Source organism: Barbus barbus (genome assembly GCF_936440315.1).
Source record: "Barbus barbus genome assembly, chromosome: 6".
Classification (NCBI taxonomy): Eukaryota; Metazoa; Chordata; class Actinopteri; order Cypriniformes; family Cyprinidae; genus Barbus; species Barbus barbus.
This window is the reverse complement of record NC_136734.1, coordinates 14,812,757-14,832,268: the sequence shown is the minus strand read 5'-3', so window position 1 is coordinate 14,832,268 and position 19,512 is coordinate 14,812,757. Positions and strand designations below refer to the sequence as shown.

At 34.1% G+C, this 19,512-nt stretch overlaps 3 protein-coding genes across 4 annotated transcripts; all 3 read right to left on the bottom strand.

Moving 5' to 3' along the window:
- Nucleotides 1–716: 716 nt before the first annotated feature.
- LOC306871842 (forkhead box protein N5-like) lies at nt 717–3,332 on the bottom strand (the record flags this gene model as incomplete). Its single annotated transcript, XM_079420031.1, has 5 exons — nt 717–873; nt 1,305–1,573; nt 1,737–1,960; nt 3,012–3,122; nt 3,212–3,332. 5 exons carry the CDS (start codon nt 3,330–3,332, stop codon nt 717–719), a joined length of 882 nt encoding a protein of 293 aa, XP_079276157.1.
- Nucleotides 3,333–3,814: 482 nt separating this feature from the next.
- upk2 (uroplakin 2) lies at nt 3,815–5,751 on the bottom strand. The gene is made up of 5 exons (XM_079420033.1): nt 5,559–5,751; nt 5,311–5,454; nt 5,147–5,231; nt 4,634–4,692; nt 3,815–4,532 (listed from the first exon to the last, which is right to left on the bottom strand). The coding sequence occupies exons 1-5, from the start codon at nt 5,608–5,610 to the stop codon at nt 4,399–4,401; spliced, it is 474 nt and encodes a 157-aa protein (XP_079276159.1). The 5' UTR covers nt 5,611–5,751; the 3' UTR covers nt 3,815–4,398.
- A 945-nt stretch (nt 5,752–6,696) lies between these two features.
- On the bottom strand, nt 6,697–17,569 carry LOC306871839 (POU domain, class 2, transcription factor 3L-like). Of its 2 annotated transcripts, XM_079420026.1 has the most exons (13): nt 17,245–17,569; nt 16,802–16,858; nt 14,904–14,938; nt 14,322–14,423; nt 12,958–13,063; nt 12,740–12,828; nt 11,931–12,104; nt 10,100–10,241; nt 9,845–9,978; nt 8,788–8,952; nt 8,091–8,133; nt 7,760–7,874; nt 6,697–7,675 (listed from the first exon to the last, which is right to left on the bottom strand). In XM_079420026.1, exons 2-13 carry the CDS (start codon nt 16,848–16,850, stop codon nt 7,636–7,638), a joined length of 1,194 nt encoding a protein of 397 aa, XP_079276152.1. In that variant the 5' UTR covers nt 16,851–16,858; nt 17,245–17,569; the 3' UTR covers nt 6,697–7,635. The 2 variants fall into 2 exon arrangements, with proteins under 2 accessions (XP_079276152.1, XP_079276153.1); XM_079420027.1 differs by lacking the exon at nt 17,245–17,569 and having other exon boundaries at nt 6,703–7,675; nt 16,802–17,102.
- Between the last annotated feature and the right edge of the window lie 1,943 nt (nt 17,570–19,512).

Here is a 19,512-nt window from a genome sequence, read left to right as displayed (position 1 = left end):
AAGAAGATTTTCCCACTTTGAAGCCACTTGTGCAAAAAGGGATGTCCTTCTTTGTGAGCACATACACTTGCGAGTCAACATTCTCAACCATGAACACAAAGAGGAAACAGAGAAACCGCCTCACCAATGAACACCTTGAATGCCTCACAAGGATTGCAACAACAAGTTACAAATACAACATGAAAAAAGTCAAGGAAATGCATGAACATCTAAATGAACTATATTCAATCAATCATTATGTAAAAAATCTTAAAGGTTTAGAATTTTAATTTTTTGTTTGTTTTTGAAAGAAGTCTTTGCTCGCCAAGGCAGCTGCTGTAAAGAAACTAAAAGCACATTAATGCATTTATTTATTTTATAAGGCACAATGCGTCAATGAAGGAAAATAAAAAAAAAAAGACAAAAAGTTACACAATAATAGCAATAACAACAAAAAGTACCAACATTCACAAGTTCATAAAGAAAAAAATAAAGAAAAAAAATAAAATAACAGCATCTCCAGTTGTCCAACCGGTCAAAGTTGGATCACAGCTCTAACAGCGCTTGAATCATATCTGTAACATGGACACAATTGAGAAAGAAATCAGCTCAAATTCATTTTGCTGTTGACCTCACCACTCACTCAGTTCCAAGTCCTGACCTGGATAATTCATGCTCCTCTTCAGCATTCTGAAGTAATCTCCCGTAAGCATGTTAATTTCATCTCTCAGTCTCTGTCAGCCATCCAGCGTGAGATGCCACAGACACGACTTCCTCTTTCCGTCTCCAGACACCTGGTGCGGGGTCTTTTTAAAACTGTTGCTGAAGCACAGATTATGGCGGATTGTGTTTTTCCACCCATCTGGAGCTGTAATGAAAAAGGGGAAGTGCTCTCTAGAAAGACAGAAAAAAAAAAAATGGAATAATGGGAAACAAATCTTTCATAATTTGGAATTTGTGATCGAGTTAGAGAAGCGATGAGTGAAGCCATGATGATTAAAAAAAATACAGCCTATACACACACTCAATAATAAAGTTTCTCTTTTTTTTTTTATAAAATGGGCATCTTTGGTCCATGACGAATCTTTAACACCCATAGAATCTTTCCATTCCACAAAAGCTTCTTTGTTGTGGGAAATGTTAAATTAACCTTAAAAGAACCTTTTTTTGAAGAACTCTTCCCTAAAAGGTTCTTTGGGGAACCAAAAATGATTGTTATTCTATGGCATCATTGCAAAATCAACTTTGTGGAAGCTTTAATTTTAGAATGAATTTAAGAATGTACTGCCAGTGTTTGTTCACATTGTTAAGTATATAAAAGAGACCTGGTGAAGTTATAGATCTGCTGTACGTTAAGACTGCCGTTACGGCTGCTGCGGAGTGCCATTGCGATGAGGATGCAGTAGTTAACAGGAGGCCGAGGCCATCCGCCGTTCTTCAGGTTCAAACTGTCCTGCAGTGCTCTCTGAAGCCTTCTGTTCTGTGTCAGTCCCAGTTTGCGAATAGGTGCTTTGGGTGTCCTCCCCTTCCACGCACCCTTTACCTTACGACAAACAGGCACATCTACAGAGGAAGCGTAATCTTCGTCTGTGAACTGGGACAAGGTGGAGATGGGTCAACTACATCAGATATCTAGAATCTTTCACCTAGTTTCTTTATTTCATGTGCCTTTCTCCTAGCCATAATTCTGTAAAGTTTGCATGACATAATATCAAGGTGGCAATCAAGCAAAGTACACAATGCAGCTTTACTCATACCTGATACTTGCTGAACAGGGAGGTTTCGAGCGTTGACTCATTCAGGAAAGTCTCATCAGGCAGTATCACTGGGCGCAGACGGTGTTCCAGAACAGGTGTGGCGATTCTTGGCAGCGCTGATTGTTTTGGAGGTGCTGGGGCTTTGGGGTAATTACTAGGGTACTTTATGGGGCAGGCTAAACTGGGATTCACCATCAGCCACAGATTAGGTTGTATTTCAGGCTCTTTAAAAGACGGAAACAATTACATTTGAAGTGCACAGTGACAAGAGTTTAAGAAACTGAGTTGGGGTTGGGGGACAACTTTAAGGAACATACACAAGATTCCTATTGGAATTTCTTATAGAATTTGGACCCAATCAGAAAGGTCCCTTAAATAAGAATTTTCAGATAATCAAGTACAGTTCTACAGGATCAGATGGAATTCTTAGAGTGTTACCGGATCTATTGTGTACGCTACTAATTAGCAGTAATCTTACTTGAATGGAATAATCACGCAAGAAACTATTTATCTTATTTTGAAATGTGGAATTAAGCCAATTTGCGAGACAAAATGCAGTTCAAATGTCATACAAACCAGTTTATAATTATGACAATAACGGACTGACTCAAGTTACAAATGGTCAAAACCACCATAATGTTAAAAATAAAAAGGATACACTCAAAAAAGGCTTTTTAAGACTTACACAATTTGACTAATAGTAAAATCCAAGTTGAATTGGATATTTTAACTGAACATTTTAATTTTAATTTAATTTAAATAAAATATGCTAGGATTACTCAATTCAACTCGATGAATTTTACTATTAATAAAATCATGTAAATATTAAAAAAAAAAAAAAAAATCTTGAAAGATTCTTCTTTTTGGTAATATGAACATTACTGGGAACTTTGTTTTAAGACAGGGAGCATCAATAGAGAAACTACTACTACTGAGCAGAAAACAATAAATGCCAACTGCTATAAAAAGCAAACACAAATATTTTTCCAGATAATAGGCTAGTTTCATAAATGATTTTGTATTTGGAAATATATGTTTTATGTCTGTTCCAAATATAAATTATCATCTTGTATTTTTGTGATTATTTTGTAAAATAAATTGTTTGTTTCAAATAAATACAGTCATTTATATGCCTATATTGAATATACATTTGTATGTTACTAGACAATATCTCCATTGGGGTCTCTGGCATTGAAAATAGTGAAAACCTTTTATAAGGAGTTTGGGGTTTGTTGATTAGTGTGCTGTCTGGAGCAGGCTGTGCTTGATGAACACGGCTGCTGAGGGGCAGCTGGTAGCTCCTGTGCTCTGCTGCTGCTGGTAATGATCTTCTGGAGATCCTCGTGTAGTGCCACTGCGCCAGATACTGATCAGTCCGCTTATCATCTGCCAAACCACCACACACCATCCACAATCAAAAACGCCTCTCTTTCGCATACTTGAGTCAGTTACTCACTGAAACACAATTCCTTTACCGTAGTAAAACTGATCAGTCGTCGTCGTTAACTGCATTTCCTCACTCATGTCCCAGTCAAGTAAACCGCTGGTTAAATGAAGGTCGAGAAATCTGTTTTTGGTTTGAAGCTGTAAATACATGTCGTCGACTATGTAAGAACAGCTAGAAAACGTTTGTAAACAAAACCCAGTTTCGCTTTTATTCGAAGAAATATCGTTGTGTCAGTAAAGACAAACTGGCGATATCGTTCATTAAAACAGCTGGAAATCATTAAGCTCCATTATTAGCAATCAAAGGTTTAACAGGTTTTCACTGGCCACTAGGGTTCATTGTCAAGTATTATTATTGTGCGAATTGATTGATTTATTTAGTCAGTTTGTCCATATGCAAGATATATTACTACAAAATGCTGATTAACATTTCCGGGCAAAAAAAAGGAAAATAGCCTACCTTTATTTTAGATATCAAATACTATCTAAAATGGCAAAATAAAATTAATAAATAAAATAAAAATAAAAAAATCTATAAAATAAAAAATCAGCCTTGTGGTTACAATCTATACTTGTAGTTATGGTAAAGAAACGTTTATGTGTTAAAAAAATGAAATGCATGTTCAGTTTTTGTGACAAAATGCACCATATCTCTTCTGTTTAATGACACTAATTTGGGAAAATAGCCTGCCTTTATTTGAGACAGCAAATATGATCTAAAATATCAAATAAAGAAAAAAAATATATATAGCCTAGGTAGTAAACAAATGATAAAAAAGGATAAACTTTTGTTTGACTACAAAAGACGTTGTGGTTAATTATCTGCATTGAAACACAAAACTATTAAACATGTGACAACTTGTCCAGACCTGACATTTATTTAAAAAAACAACACACATTTCAGCCTTATGGTTAAAATCGATACTTGCTAGTTAGGGTAAAGAAACTTATTTATGTGTTTAAAAAAAACAAAAAAAATAATAAAATTATTTATGTTACAGGATTTATTTGAAATGCAGTACACCATTACAATTTTGTGAGATTCAGTTTGAAATAATGGATAAATATATGCATTTGTGTAATTCCCTGTTACATTATAGGTACACTGTTATAGTTCAAGTGAAAAGAAAGTAATCTCTGAAAGTATCTGAAATGTGTCTGTATTATTTTGGAAATTAAACAGACATGTATAGTGTTGAAGTGCATCATGTTCAGCCTAGCCAGAAAATAAGAGGATAATAATGAGGCCCACTAGGAGGAGCACCATAGCCAAAGACAGAATGACGGTGATGACCACCATGGCTCCACTGCGTGCTTCAAGAGCACTGTTTATCTGCTGGTAATCAGTGACTAGAAAGAAAGACGTGTGAAAGATATGTTACAATCATTTATCACATAGGCCTACATCATATTACATTTAAAATGACTGTATATTTTTTCTGTACTGTTACCAGAGGTAGTAGTCGCAGTCAAATTTGCACCTGTTTTAGCTTGAATTTGGTACCACATGCTGTAAGAGAAAGACAATTAAGATGGTTGTTGATGAGATTTGATTTTGCTGAGAGATGGTTACCTATACAATCTGAGCCGCTGAGTCCTTAGCCATCTTCAAGAATTGGCTAAAACACATCTCTTCCATATTTGACCCAGCTAACTGAGACTTGTTATAGCACTTACAAATCATTGCTCTTTTGTTGATTTTGATTGCTTCCATTGTCCTAATTTGTAAGTCGCTTTGGATAAAAGCATCTGCTAAATGACTATATTATTATTATTATTACACAGAAAGAGACCTTAGACATTATAGTGAGGAACTCTCATGGATCAAAGGGTTTTCATAATAATATAATAGTAATTATTATAGCATATAGCTACACTATAACCCTAAAAACCTCACACAAACCTGCTGACAGTATTTGATTTAAATCAAAAGCTGATGTATGAGACAAACAAGCATCACTTACGTGTATTTTGTTCCTTGTTTGAGGTTTTGCAGAAGGAACGCCGGCTGATTGAGATTACAAGGTAGAATGAGGAAAGTCTCGTTTTCTGCAGGACACACAAGTCATAATTCTTAATATTTAAACAATGTCATGTTAGCCACATTGAGGATGAAAGTGAGGCATACTGTTTTCATCGGTGAACACATCCTTGTACAGCACTGTAGCGGTCGTGTTTTCGTAAACAGAGCAGTTAGGCAGACTCAGCAGAAATGCATCTGGGAATACACTCGAATACACTTTTTCAGCACCCAACAGTGCAATTGGTATTTCTAAAACAAACAACAACAAAAAACTTAATAGTAATAGTTTACTGACAACAAATATTACGCAAAAAGTAGTTTTAGTCATTTGAAGCCATAAAAAATGTTTTTACCTGCAAAGTTTAGGGGATACAACATCCCAAGGATGAAGAGAACAGCCAGCATATTGTCCTGTGCAGTCCAGCTGTGTGTACAACTCAGAATGCTCTGGATAAAACTGTGGGGTGGGAAATAACAGAATAACAGTATATAGCTAAAACCGGACGAGCAGGTCAGAACAGAATTGAGCCAATCAGTGGGCACAGAGAACTTGTTTGTCCAGGTGCGTATAAAATAGCAGCCCTTCCCTGCGATACACCTTAGGGAGGCCTTCAGTCTGTATGTTTTAACTGACACCCTAAATCCTTTATTATATCAAGACTAGTTTAGGGACAATGACTAACTAACGTTGTATGTTAGATTATTATGAAGTAACGCCTATTTCAAGCAGGATAGTCGCTCGTTTCTACACTTGTCTTTCCAAACCGTGTGGAGCATAACATTTTCAAGCTTACCATAGCAGTGGTTCATAAAACTAATGCACTAATACTACATCTTCTGAAGACAAACAGTAGGCTAGCTTTGTGTTGAAATATAATAAAAAAAATATTTTGCAGGGTACGTCTTCTTGTGAAATCAAACTTGATTATTAAGAACATATAGGCTAATCATACTGTTGTCATAAGTTCTACTTTGTCATTTTCCGCTCTGCCATTTTTGCATTTATTGCTATTCATGAAGTCAAGTGTTCCTTCACCTCTGATAAGCTGCGAATGTTTACACTTAGGTTTGTCGAAGGATCTGATGTTTTGTTTACTAATGTTTTTACATAATGAAGATTTGGCTATTTCAGGTTGCAGTAAATCCTTGTTTATTAGCATTCAGTTCTTCAGGACACTCAGGTGAAGTTATTGATTTTGGTGTTTTATTTTGTTAGAAAATTGAGTTAAAAGCCAAAATGATGATACAAATTTAAAATGGTTGAGATACTAATTACAAAAAAAAGTTTTTTTTGTCATGATTTCTTATCATTTCATCTTTAAACTTATTAAATTAAACTAGTATCCCATAATTTCTACTTCTGTCTTAAAATGTAGTTTTTTTCATAATTATGATTTTATTACCATAATTGTGCTCAAACGTATTGTGAGCAGAACCCTAAAAAGTTATTTACTAGAAACTATACACTATATTGTGGTAAAAAAGAGAACCAAATTTAAGTGCAAATTTTAATAACAGTCAAACAGTGAAATAGAAATTTACAAGAGTGTTATTCAAATATTTAAAAAAGCAAAGAACAACCAAACAAACAAACAATATCTAGATAATATTATTAATCATATATAAAAGCTAAAATGTGAAACTCAAGGAACTTCAAATGCTTTGGACAATGTTGCATAAAAACAGTGTGAACTGCACATATTCCACACCAGGCATATAAAACTTTTTCCCTGACAGAAATCCTCAGAAATATCCAGAAACACAAAACTAGGCGTATAGTGAAAATATATTGAGAACTGTAAACTGCTGACCAATCCACTAAATGTTGTCTCAACATTACTACACATATCAGAGCCAGCAGTTCCAGTCTTGACCTTGAGCAGGACCAATAACGCTCAAGAACACTAGCGTATGAAACTTCATCATAAAAGCATCCTTTTACAAAATTTAAAACAAGTCTCTAATAAAGCAATATGCAAACAAGATCAGTGGTTTTGTTTTACTTTTTACTTTACTTACTTACTTTTGTCATTTAGCAGATGTGCAGTTTTTCACATCAACGTTATCGATACACAAAAAGCCAGATTTTAACCTTCATCTCCAACAAAATTGGCACAGAGATTTTACATAGAAAGTGAAATAAGGTTTCAGGCACATTAAAAGCTCTGCTGAAAATGCCGAAAATGTCTGTCATGTTCTTTGTAGCAAGATTGCATATCTAAACAATGTGCCGTTGCATATGAGTGCTTTTTCCCTTCGGTAATTAGCAGTGAAGCTCTATTCGCAAGCCCTTTGAACATAAGACCATGAGAAGCAGAATAGTGGTTCCCTGTGTTCTGCCTCCTTAGTGCTGGTTGTAAACATTACAGAATGAGTATTTCCTCTCTCGTTTGGTAAGTTGTGAAGTTAAGCGGTTGCCTTCAGAGGGGCTCAGTGGTGGTATGATGTGGTGTTCCAGCGATACCAGGATCTAAGAAAGAGGATCAAATTCATCATTTATACCTTTTACCGGTTAAGATGGCTGTGTGTGTGAAGTAACTTGCTGTGGTTTTACCCTGGGGTGTTGAACGTCTGGTTGACCCCCTGTGCGGTCAGTGGACTGGATGTAGTGGACAGAGTGCTGGGGGAGGAGCCTCGACTGGGGCTGCTGGGGGAGGAGCTTGATGACACTGCAGGAACAACAATCAAGTCAAATTTATTTGTATAGAGCTACACACAATACATAGAACTACAAAGCAGCTTTACAGGAAGTCATGCTATTATGTTTGTAATGTAGTGCTCAAGAGTTTGATTCTCAAAAAGTATTTATGATTGGATAATGCAGGTGAAAAGTCTGAAAAAAAGATGTTTACAAATCTTTATAGAGGCTGGTGCTCAATACTTACCACCTCCATTGGCGAGTGGACTGAATGAGCGGGAAGTTGAAGGCTGAAACAGGCAATGCACCAAATTAGTGGGAAATCAGGTGGAGAACATTTTTAAAGAAACCAAACATTGCTTCAACCATAAAAGCATTCCAAAACACACTCACTTTGCAGTGGATGGTAATCTTATATATATTTATTTATTTATTTATTTTTTAAAGTTTTATTGTAACATATTGTGACTATAAATCTTATTTCATCAATTTGTCATTTGATTTATGGTTTTGATGGCAAAGCTAAATTTTCAGCAATCATTACTCCAGTCGGTCTTGAGTGCATTTGCTGTCACTTTTGAGCAATTTATTTCATCCTTGCTGAATAAAAGTATTCATAAAGAAAAAAATTCTACTGACCCCAAATCTTCGAACTACGTAATATAATACAGTATAATATAATATAATGTTTAGGACTGTTTTCTAGTGGAAAATATTGCCAAATCTCAAATGTTTTATTAAATAAATTTCAGCTTTCCTTAAAAACGTCCTGTTTGAAACAGTAAGATCTGTCTTTATCCATGTTGAACCAGAGATTCTTAGTATAAAGACTTGATAGTCACCATTTAGGTTGTACTGTTATGACTGTTTAGGTTGTACTGTTGTGCCTTATGGATCATGTTCTACTGTTTTGGAAAATGTCAATAATGATTGCTCAGACTCACCAGACGAGGGTTGTAGTTGTGAGACTTCATAGGTGAAGTGGAGATGGGGCAGTATATCCTCTTCTCTTTCTGCCGCCGGTTGCAGAACCAAACCCGCACTACTTCTTTCTCCATGGATAGCTGCTCTGAGATGAGTGTGATCTCTTCAGAGTTGGGTTTTGGGTTCTGTTTTGGGTAGAAAGTGTGTTTATGTATCACAGGCTGCAGGGGGCACTGCAAGCAAACTGCTGCACTTGTCATGGCCGAACGTTAAAGACTTGTTACACCATGTGGAGCAGGCTAGTTTTACCTGTCTTGAGCAAAGGTTTCTCAATCTTAAAACAGTTTAAGATTAAACCTCCACAAATTTGATGAAATTTACTTAAAGTAACAGATTATAAATGATACAAAATTACACTTTATTACAATAAATTATAACATTTTTTATTTTATTTTATTCCTGTCCAAATCAAAAATTCTTCTTGCTCATTCTGTATTAATCAAATGCTCTCTGGAATGTGATTGTCCTTCTAATTAATTCCATCTGACAAGACTAGCAATAAAAACAATTAGTAAATAATAAATCATGGACATATGCTGTAAATGAGGGCCTGAAGCATCTGAAAATAAGTAAAAACTGCAAATTCACATTAGGGTTATCATATAGCTAAAACCTTAAAATGCTACTTGGAATAAAATAAACTAACCAAAAAATAAATAAAATAAAAATAAAACTTTTTTTAATTTCAGCAATTTGGCAAGGCAACATTTCTCACTTTTGTTTAGTATAACTACATGTACTAAAATAAGTAACAAGTAACTATAAGTAAAAATGAGTAACTAAAAAAAGTAATATATATATATATATATATATATATATATATATATATATATATAATATACATATAGACACATGTATAATAATAATAATATATAACACACACACACACACAACTGCAAAAATAATAAAAATACCAAAACTAAAATTAAAACAGAAAATATAATTCTAAAACCTAATTTAAAATAGTAATAAAAAATATAATAGTATCTCAATAAAACTAAAATAACACCAACTCACATCTAAAAAGCGTTTCTCTAGTGTGAGTTTGATGTTAGTTTCGATACTTGTTCTCTTTTTCCTCTTCCTTCCATAACCCTCCATAAGGGGAGGTAGGGTGGTGGGGTTAGTCATGGTGTCGGTTGGTGAGTTCTCTGAGAGGGAAGAGAAGGTTTAAGATGGCAGGTATTTATAGTGCAGTCCACAAAAAAGCCTGCTGATGCTTAGAGAGAAACCATTAGTCAGTTCTGTCCACGAGAGGGCAGCATCACATACCTGCGTCACTCAGCCACTTCTCCAGCAAGGGCTTGAGCTTGCACATGTTTTTGAAGCTAAGATTGAGAGCCTCAAAGCGTGAGATGGTAGTCTGACTGAAGTCATTTCCATACAGCTTTCCCATGGCCAGCCCCACATCACCCTGCGGCCACAACACACATGAGTTTGAGAACTGAATTAGGTCCAAAACAGGGATGGCCAACATTGAGTATCACAATTATTGGCTTCTTTTCAGTTTAAATATGAGTTTCTAAGACCCACAGAAGTGGAATTACAGGAAAAGTTATATAACAGAAACAACATTTATTATATATATATATATATATATATATATATATATATACACACACTGCCACTCAAAAGTTTGGGATCAGCAAGATTTTTAATGTTTTTTAAGTTTCTTCTGCTCATCAAGGTTGTATCAAAAATACAGGCAAAAAACTGTTATTCTGTGAAATATTATTACAATTTAAAATAACTGTTTTCCATTTTAATTTACTTCAAAATATAATTGATTTCTGTGATGCAGCGCAGAATTTTCAGTCTTCAGTGTCACATGATCCTTCAGAAATCATTCTAATATGCCGATTTATAATCAATGTTGGAAACCGTTGTGCTGCTTCATATTTATTTATTTTTTGGGACCTGTGATATTTTTCTTTTAGGATTCTATGATTAATAAAAAGTTAAAATAGAAATTTTGTGTTACAATATACAATGCTATTCAAAAGTTTGGGGTCAGTACATTTTTCTGTTTCTTTTTTTAAGAAATTAATACTTTTATTCAGGAGGGATGTGTTAAATGAATAAAAAATTCATAGTAAAGACTTATGTTGTCTTAGATTTCTATTTTGAACAAATGCTGCTCTTTTAACTTTGTATTCATCAAAGAATCAATGAAAAATGTATCACATGTTCCAAAAAAAAACAATCCGAAGCAGCACAAGCGTTTCAACACTCATTATAAATCAGCATATTAGAATGATTTCTGAAGGATCATGTGACACTAAGACTGGCGTAATGATGCTGAAAATTCAGCGCTGCGTCACAGAAATCAATTCTATTTTAAAGTATATTAAAATAGGAAACCAATATTAGAAATTGCAATAAGATTTCACAATATTAATGTTTTTCTGTATGTTTGATCGAATAAATACAGCCTTGATGAGCAGAAGAGACTCCATTAAAAATCTTACTGATTCCAAACTTAAATATAATATGTATAAATATATATTACAGAAAAGGTAATATCAATAATAAAAAACGGTCAAACGGTTGTTGGGCTGACAAACATAAACACATCATAAATATCGGCTACATATGTTTTTTTTATTTACTGAATAAACACAAAGCATGTTGTAATCCAGAAAAATAGAAGTAAACAAAATGAAATGTATTTAAATTAAATGGTGAATCTGTAGACTGAAAAATACATATTCCCCATGTGATGTGTTGTTGTGCAAAATTAAATGTATTAATTAAAAATACTTAGTGGTTATCATCAATTTATTTAAATAGTATTCTATTTTAATTCTACTTCCTAAAATTCAAATTTGAATTACAATTCTGCGTCATGGTTTCTGCTTTACAATTAGATCAAATTCAGGAACTGACTCATTTAAAATGCATTCTCAATTTAGTTCTGCTGCTGATATTTATAACGTATAATCTATTTTCAAATAGAGATGTGTGAAAAAAAGAGAATAATAAATGAAAATATGTTCATAAATGGGAAATCAATTATTAAAGAGATAAAAATCCTTGATTAAATAAATAAAAAAACTATAAAATATACAGCTAGTTAGAATTGTAAAATCAGGCACATTCTTACCTGAGTGAAGCCGAGTTTGATGCGTCTCTGTTTGAAGGCTTTAGCAAACTGCTCGAGTTCCTCCAGGTCATTGGGTTCATCTTGAGGTGATCCCACATGTTTTGGCACCTGTAAGTGAGACATGTCCAGGTGTCCGTCCATAGAGGACCCGGCCAGACCTGACCTGCCCATTGCCTTTTGAGAAAATGAAAACTATTAGAGTCTAGGTAATCAGTTGTTATCATTTTTGTTTCCTTACATGCTATTTGTCTTATTGTCTGGTTCTTTATTTTTGTTTATTTTATTAATGCCCTCTCTTTTGTGTTTTCCTTTTCTCATGCTCATAAAAAAGTAACCTGGTGTTATGCATTATGGCAATATGGTAATACCATGTTTTTGCACTAGCAATTAAAGGTTTGCCCAGATTTATACTTTTTTAAATGTTTTTTAATATATGTATATTTTAATATATTTTTAATAACATATTTTTTTTTTAATGAAACTAATGAAATGACAAAAACACAACAAAATTACTAAAGCGTTCACATTAAAATGCAAATAGAAAATAAAAATTAATTTTAAAAATTCATAAAAGTTAATAGTACTACAATAAATTGTTGAAAAAATAATTACATAAAATTGGGGTGACAAATGAAAGATACTCTTGATTTGTTTCATATTACTTGGTCATCATATACTTCCCATTTGTTTTATATATATATATATATATATAAAATAGTAATAGCGAAGAATGAAAAGATTTTGTTGTTTTATTTATTTGTTTGCAATTGAAGGAGACCTAAGTAATCCAGAATTAGGCTGTGATGTACCTGAGGAGTGAGTGCGAGACCAGGCTGGTGTGGTAGGAGTCCTGTCTGGGACTGGGAGGGCAAGGAAAGCAGATTGGGCTGCAGCAGTGCTGTAAAAAAACAGTATTTAAATATGTCTGTACTGTAGTTACTGCAGACAAACAGAATGTTCTCTTGGATGCAAAGTGATGAGCAGCATTATCCCTAACATGACCCCGTGATCCAGTACATCCACTGACCTTGGTGTCCTGATTGGGCCTGTGAGAGGAGAAATGATGAAGGAGAGGACAAGTGAGATCCAGGCATCAGGACTAGCTGGGGCAGAGGGTGCAGGGAGGGCAGCTCCTAAAAAAACACCAATCATCAGCCATATTTCACCACAGTTCCTCTTTGTGTAAACTTTGGAGGATTGAATCCCACAAAACATGCTCAAGTCACATTTTGTCCAAAACAAAAACAGAATAGAAAGAAATAAAACATTTTGCATAAAGTCATCATAGTTTTTGCATTAAAATGTTTTGCATTAAGACATTATTTTCAAGACAGTTAAGCACATTTCCCCCAAAATCTAAATGATTTTTGCTTTTGTTTTTAATTTACATTATTCTTAATGGTTATATTTACTAGATTCTATTTTGCTGTATTAATATAATTCATTTAATTTCAATAATTAATTTAAAGCATTATAAATACAAGACAGTGAAATAATAATATTTTCAAATACTTTCAAACGATTAATCCAAAATAAACGTTATTTGTTTACTTATTATGTATATATACACACACATTCAGTATATATTTTGAAAATATTTACATATATATATATACATTTATATACTTATATTATAAAATTTTATATTATATATATATATAAATATATATAATATATAAACACAACATATTTTTCTTAAATATATACATGCATGTTTTTGTATTTATATATACGTAATAAACATACACAGTACACATTGGAATAGGTCACCCAAAAATGAAAATGTTGTCATCATTTACTCTCCCTCATGGCGTTCCAAACCTGTATGAGTTTCTTTCTTATGTTGAAGATGATATTCTGAAGAATTTTGAGTAACCAAACAATTGTTGATCCCATTGACTTCCATAATAGGGAAAGAAATACTATGGAAGTCAACGGAGACCATCAACTGTTTGATTACCAGCATTCCTCAAAATATATTCTTGTATGTAAAACATAAGAAAGAAACTCATGCAAGTTTGGAACGACATGAGGGTGAGTAAATGATGACAACATTTTCATTTTTGGGTGAACTATCTTTTAAAGAAGTTTTATAAATACTTGAATAATAAAATAAATAAAAAATACAATAAAATAAAATAAATGTTTCTCATTAAACTTGAATTAATCAAATAAATGCATTTTTAATATATCACTTTATTCTCATAAATAAATACATTAAAATAGTACTGTTACAGTGCCTCAAAAAAGGCTTAATTTTCGTCTGTTTAATTGCAAAACAACAAAAAAAATTATTTTGTTTCATTTAATTATTTTTGTGCAAAATATACAACCCGAACATGCTCTTGATGGATTTCATGACTCCCTATGGCTGGGTTTATAAGGATGTACCCCAGTAAGCTGGCCTCCAGGCACCGGGGATCCTTGAGTTAGGTGGCATGTCTTGTGTGACGATCCAGAATGAGGTGAATCATTCAGGTTCTCAGTCTTAATCTGCACATGAAACAAAGACTTTGTTAGTCAACACAAACCCGGTGAACATTTCACGATGTGGAGCTGTTCACAGCAGTGTTTTGGTCCTCAGGCATGTGTGTTTGTGTGTGTGTGTGTATACACACACTCTTTGTGTGCACTCGGAGACCAGTAAGGTTGCTGGACTTGTTCTGCCAGAGAGGGCCTTTAACAAACACTCCTTCCCTTCCCGCAGGCACAGTATGCAAATGCCCTCACAAGCCTGAAGCTAGTTCCTGTGCACGGAACTTTTTACTGTCCTCAACACTAGGTAGTATGACAGGCTGATCTGATGCTCAAATATCTCACGTACTGTAACACTAGAAAACTTTCGTAAACTTTCAAGCTGTTTGCCCTTGAACTCTGGAGTTTCTCTTCATAAGAGGAACAATGAGCTGCTCGAAATAGCAAAACAGTTGTTTACAGATGATGAATATTAAGTAAAACATTGTTTGTACTCACTTGTCTGGTGAAGCCAATGCCGTTTTGTTCAATGTCTGGAAAATGAAAAGATAATCACACTGAGAGTTATGCATTAACATTCAAACCGCCTCCCGGCTAATTTCACAAAACATTTTAATTTTTATTTAAACTTTTATTATGATTTTTTTAAAGGGTGTTCATCATAAGGCCTATAATGGAACATACCATAAAAACAAACTCCCAAATGTTCCATTAAACTGAGCGAGGAGGTTCAAATGTCATCAATACCAGGTAATCTCTCTTCATTTGAAATTCAAATCCGTCTCTATGAGGCCGTGGTTAGAACAGCACTCACTCACTCCACAATATGGAAATCTACCCTTCTCCTGAGCCAAACTTCCAGTATGGAAATCATCAGATCATGCAAATGAGTTTCCATGGCAACCTTTAGAGGCCTTCACATTTGAATACTTACAGACCTCCAGGTGCATCTCTTACACTCACTATTTCTCTCTCTCTCTCTCTCTCTCTCAGACACAATTTTAAATAAAATAATAATAATATGATTATAAAACCTGCTGTAATCATATCATTTTAAAATCTGATTTTAAATTCAGAATGTTTCGAGTCATCCAAAAAATTCATCCATTTAAAATGATTAAATTCTAAAAAAAAAAAAAAAGATTACTGGAGTATATTTTACAAGAAAATACTGTTTCAGTCTGTTTTAATCTATAGTCAAAAAGCCTTTTCTTTGTAATTAATTTATAAGCAATTTCTAAATGAAAATGGTGTTTTTGCATTTCCAAAATAATAAAATGTCCTCAAAACTAAACATACACAATTAGATTTAGACATAAATATACTTCAGTAGTGTTCAGGTAGGGTTTATGTAACAAGACTATTTGTAAACATGAGCAGCATTTTTCGTTCAATCCAAATATTTGTAGTTATCACATGACTTGATGGGACATCTGATAGGTCTAACCTTAACCTTAATCCGTACTCAAACAATTCACACCATAGAGGTGATGGAATATAAATGAAATATATATTTAACATTCAGTGACAATACTCTGCTCTCTCTGAATTGTCATTTCTCTCAGGTTCCTCATTTGAAGAAGACGGTTCCGTACAGAAGCCATTGTAACCAGACCATGATTCAGTACCACCTGAGGCTATGAGCGCTTCATTGCAAACAAACCGCCACATACATCCTGGTAGACTTCTCATCCATCAGCCTGCGCTCATCACGCACCTAGACTCCTGATGAGCTCAACTCAACATACGTTGCAAGAAAAACTTTTTTATAAGTACAAAAACATGGGGAGGCAAATAAAATGTAAAAACAAAAATTCAGAGTTCACCACCTAAAAATGGTTGGCACAAAGCCACTTGCACAGACTTTCATGCCTGAGAGCGGGACCAGTGTCCCATTGACACAAAGAGTTAAACTTTTAATCATAACCACAAACGGTTATTGTGAAGAAGCCCAGTGGCAGTTCGTGAAATTATGATCCTCATTTGGAAGGAGCGTAAAACTGAATCACAAACACTGTACTGTACTGTTAACCGCAGTATCAAAAAAGACCATTTGTGAGAAAATTCCCTTTAAAAAATTCACCTTTGGATTTCACTGAAAGCAGTGAAAAGATTTGAAATATTTAAGAATATAATCACATCATATTTGTAATGTAGAATAGAATATTTAACATTTACATGTATGTATTTAAACATTTTATTGCACTGTTTCAAGACATACAGTTGATGTTATTTTACATCATTAAAAAACATCATCAGAAAACTACAATTAGCATATAATTGATTACATATTTGTGATGTTATTTACATTCAAATGTCAGCATACATTAGTCAAGAGGTAATTTTACCATTTCAAGGCAACTGACAATATTCCAGAGAGTGAAAAGTCTCCTTACCAGCTTGTTCATGCTGAGATTCTGTCTGTTCAACAGCCTCTGTGCTCATCTTAATATCTGTAATGATAAATACAGCTGATTTTCCTACAGGATCACAACTTTATGCAGACACTGGGGCAATTCATGCCATGGCCCAGCCAGTAAAATGATCTTGAGGTTTATTCTAATGTGTCCAGCTTTCAAATGGTCTCCTTTATGTAAAGGGCTTGTTGTAATATTCATAAGAGCAAGGGTATCCCCATTCACCACAATCACTCTGTCTCTCCACCCTAATCTCTTCTAGTCAAAAACATTTAAATCTGCCAATATAGAGAGCTGTGAACAGGTACAATGCAAAACGATATGATTCCACAAAACGGTCACTGCTTGAGAAAAGAGCAGGCATCTGGGAGACAAAGCTTGGTATTTTAGATAAAAACTTTGAGGAGTACATCTACACTTACCTTACAGTAGGAAAGCCCCACGGATCCAGGCTCTGTAGATAATATCCCTGCGTCTGTGGTGCTTTTCTCAGGTCTTCGATTTTGAACCGAGTGAACCTTTCTCAAAAAGGTTCAGAGAAACACATTTAGCAAAGTGGGTTAGTAGAAGAGCATTCACCTCTTCAGTATCCCACACCAGCCGATAGACACGTCATTTGCATAAGGCCCTCGGTGTGTCCTATCCAGACTCTGACTTTTTGCATAAAACAACAATAGGCAGACAGCAAACTTAGAAAAGCTTGAGAATAGGAGCATGCGTGCAACTTTGCCTGTGTCTATGTACACTGGCAAACTTAAAGTGTGCTTGGTCTTTGATTGAACATGGCATAGCTCTATTTATTCAAATACATCACTGTGCATAAAGGCTGGAATTATGATTGTTCTTTTCACTAGTCTATATAAGAAAACAGATTTGAACCTACATAGCTACATTCCCAAAGTGATGTGATGTTTTTAAACTTGTATCGAATGTATTTTTTTGTTTTTATTTCAAGCATAGCCTATATCTCAGAAATGTGCCTCGTTATTCTGGCATTAAAAGGATTACAGTTCATTGCACAACAGAGATCAAGAGACTGTTTCTCTAGCCAGAGTTCTGTGGAAATGAGAAAATGGATTTGAAAGTGTTTGTGTGTGTGTGTGTGTGTGTGGAGGAGGAGGGGGGGGTTTGTTATCACCAAAATCAGTGAGAAAATGCAATTAATTAAATTCAGTTTCAGTGTTTTATTCTCCTTGTTTACTTGTCGCAGTGTTTAAACTGTAGCCTATCCAAAGAGATTTTGTTTATATCCCCCCACACTTTTCCAGTGAATTAGCCCACTAGGTTTCCCATGACTGCAGGATGTGATGGGGTGTATTACATGGTTACTGTTAGTAAGTCTGACTGATTTCCGAGAAACAGTCCTGTCGAACAGAATTAACCGATTCAAATGCAATAATAATAATAATATATTATTTACAGTTTTTAATGGGTTTTTTGTATAGTAGGCTATATGAAATTTATTCCAATTAAGTTGATGACAACATAATTTATAATAATATCATGTCACATGCGTTCCATGTGTCATTTTACTGCATTTGGGAGATTTCATGACAACTAAACGTTTATCCTAAAGTAAAAACGTTAACACTGCCAGCGAGTAACATCAGTGAGCTAATGCAGTAAGTGTGCACAGCTGCGTTTGGTTTGTCGCGGAAGACAGAGCGAGTGTTTGTGCAGATTTACACTCTGTCCGGTAAACTCCCCATCTACATTCACGAATTAACCACGTCACTTTAATTTGTTGTAACTTTACCTTCTAAAGCTGAATTTTACTGTCACACCATCCAGAGTAAACATGGCCTAACAGAAGACTTACACTAGAGGGCAGCATCTCAAGGAGATGATGAGACACAGCATAATGCTCCTAATGTTGATTTGCATACGAGTTGTAGCCTGCGTAGACTGTGGTTTAAGGAAAATAAACAGTTGTGTACTTTGAGCACAGAGAGTTGCTTCAGTATGTATATATATATATATATATATATATATATATATATATATAGCATAGCCCATCATAGCAAACGAAGCAAAAATACACGACACATAAAAAGCCAGTGTACTAACTTAAGTTAGATGAAGTGCAGGTATGCACACTTGCACAACCAGTGCTACATTAAACACATTTCTAATGTACATACATTGCAGACACTGTATAACTCTGTTTAATTTAACGTTTTCACTATAAAATTGAAATGAAAAATTAACCAGACATTTTGAAAATAGTAGATGGGCTACTAAAGCATTTTAAAATGCTGTATTTCAAAGGCAGGTGCTATAGAATTTTGCTTTAAACACATAGGGAATGATGATTTTTTTAAATGTTGTGTGTGTCTTTATAATAATTACTAATTCATAATTACTTATTAATAAGTATCGCTTTTCATTTCTCCTCTTTCCTACTAGTTTCACTTCTGTTTGTTTTTATAACCATTTCTTACTATGTGTACATTGTGTTTTTTTAGCATGTGTGTTTGGATTACTGATAAACTACTGTCGTTTGATTTGTATTTGTTATTTATTTTAATTTTAGTTAAATTATGTCTGAATTTATTATGTCTGTATAGGTCTTTGAGTTATTTTAATACTTCAACAAACTAAATGGAAATGCAATAATATATATATATACAATTTGTAAATGTGTGTGTGTGTGTGTGTATATATATATATATATATATATATATACACAG

Excerpts from the sequence above, each read along its gene's own strand:
- LOC306871839 (XM_079420026.1), bottom strand. The coding sequence starts at position 16,850 with ATGAGCACAGAGGCTGTTGAACAGACAGAATCTCAGCATGAACAAGCT. Across the intron at positions 9,979-10,099 it reads GAAGTGGCTGAGTGACGCAG|AGAACTCACCAACCGACACC; the intron begins GTATGTGATGCT and ends CTTCCCTCTCAG. Across the intron at positions 7,875-8,090 it reads TCCACTCGCCAATGGAGGTG|TGTCATCAAGCTCCTCCCCC; the intron begins GTAAGTATTGAG and ends TTGTTCCTGCAG.
- upk2 (XM_079420033.1), bottom strand. The coding sequence starts at position 5,610 with ATGCTGGCTGTTCTCTTCATCCTTGGGATGTTGTATCCCCTAAACTTT. Across the intron at positions 5,455-5,558 it reads GTATCCCCTAAACTTTGCAG|AAATACCAATTGCACTGTTG; the intron begins GTAAAAACATTT and ends TGTTTGTTTTAG. Across the intron at positions 4,693-5,146 it reads AAACAAGGAACAAAATACAC|CATGTGGTACCAAATTCAAG; the intron begins GTAAGTGATGCT and ends TTTCTCTTACAG.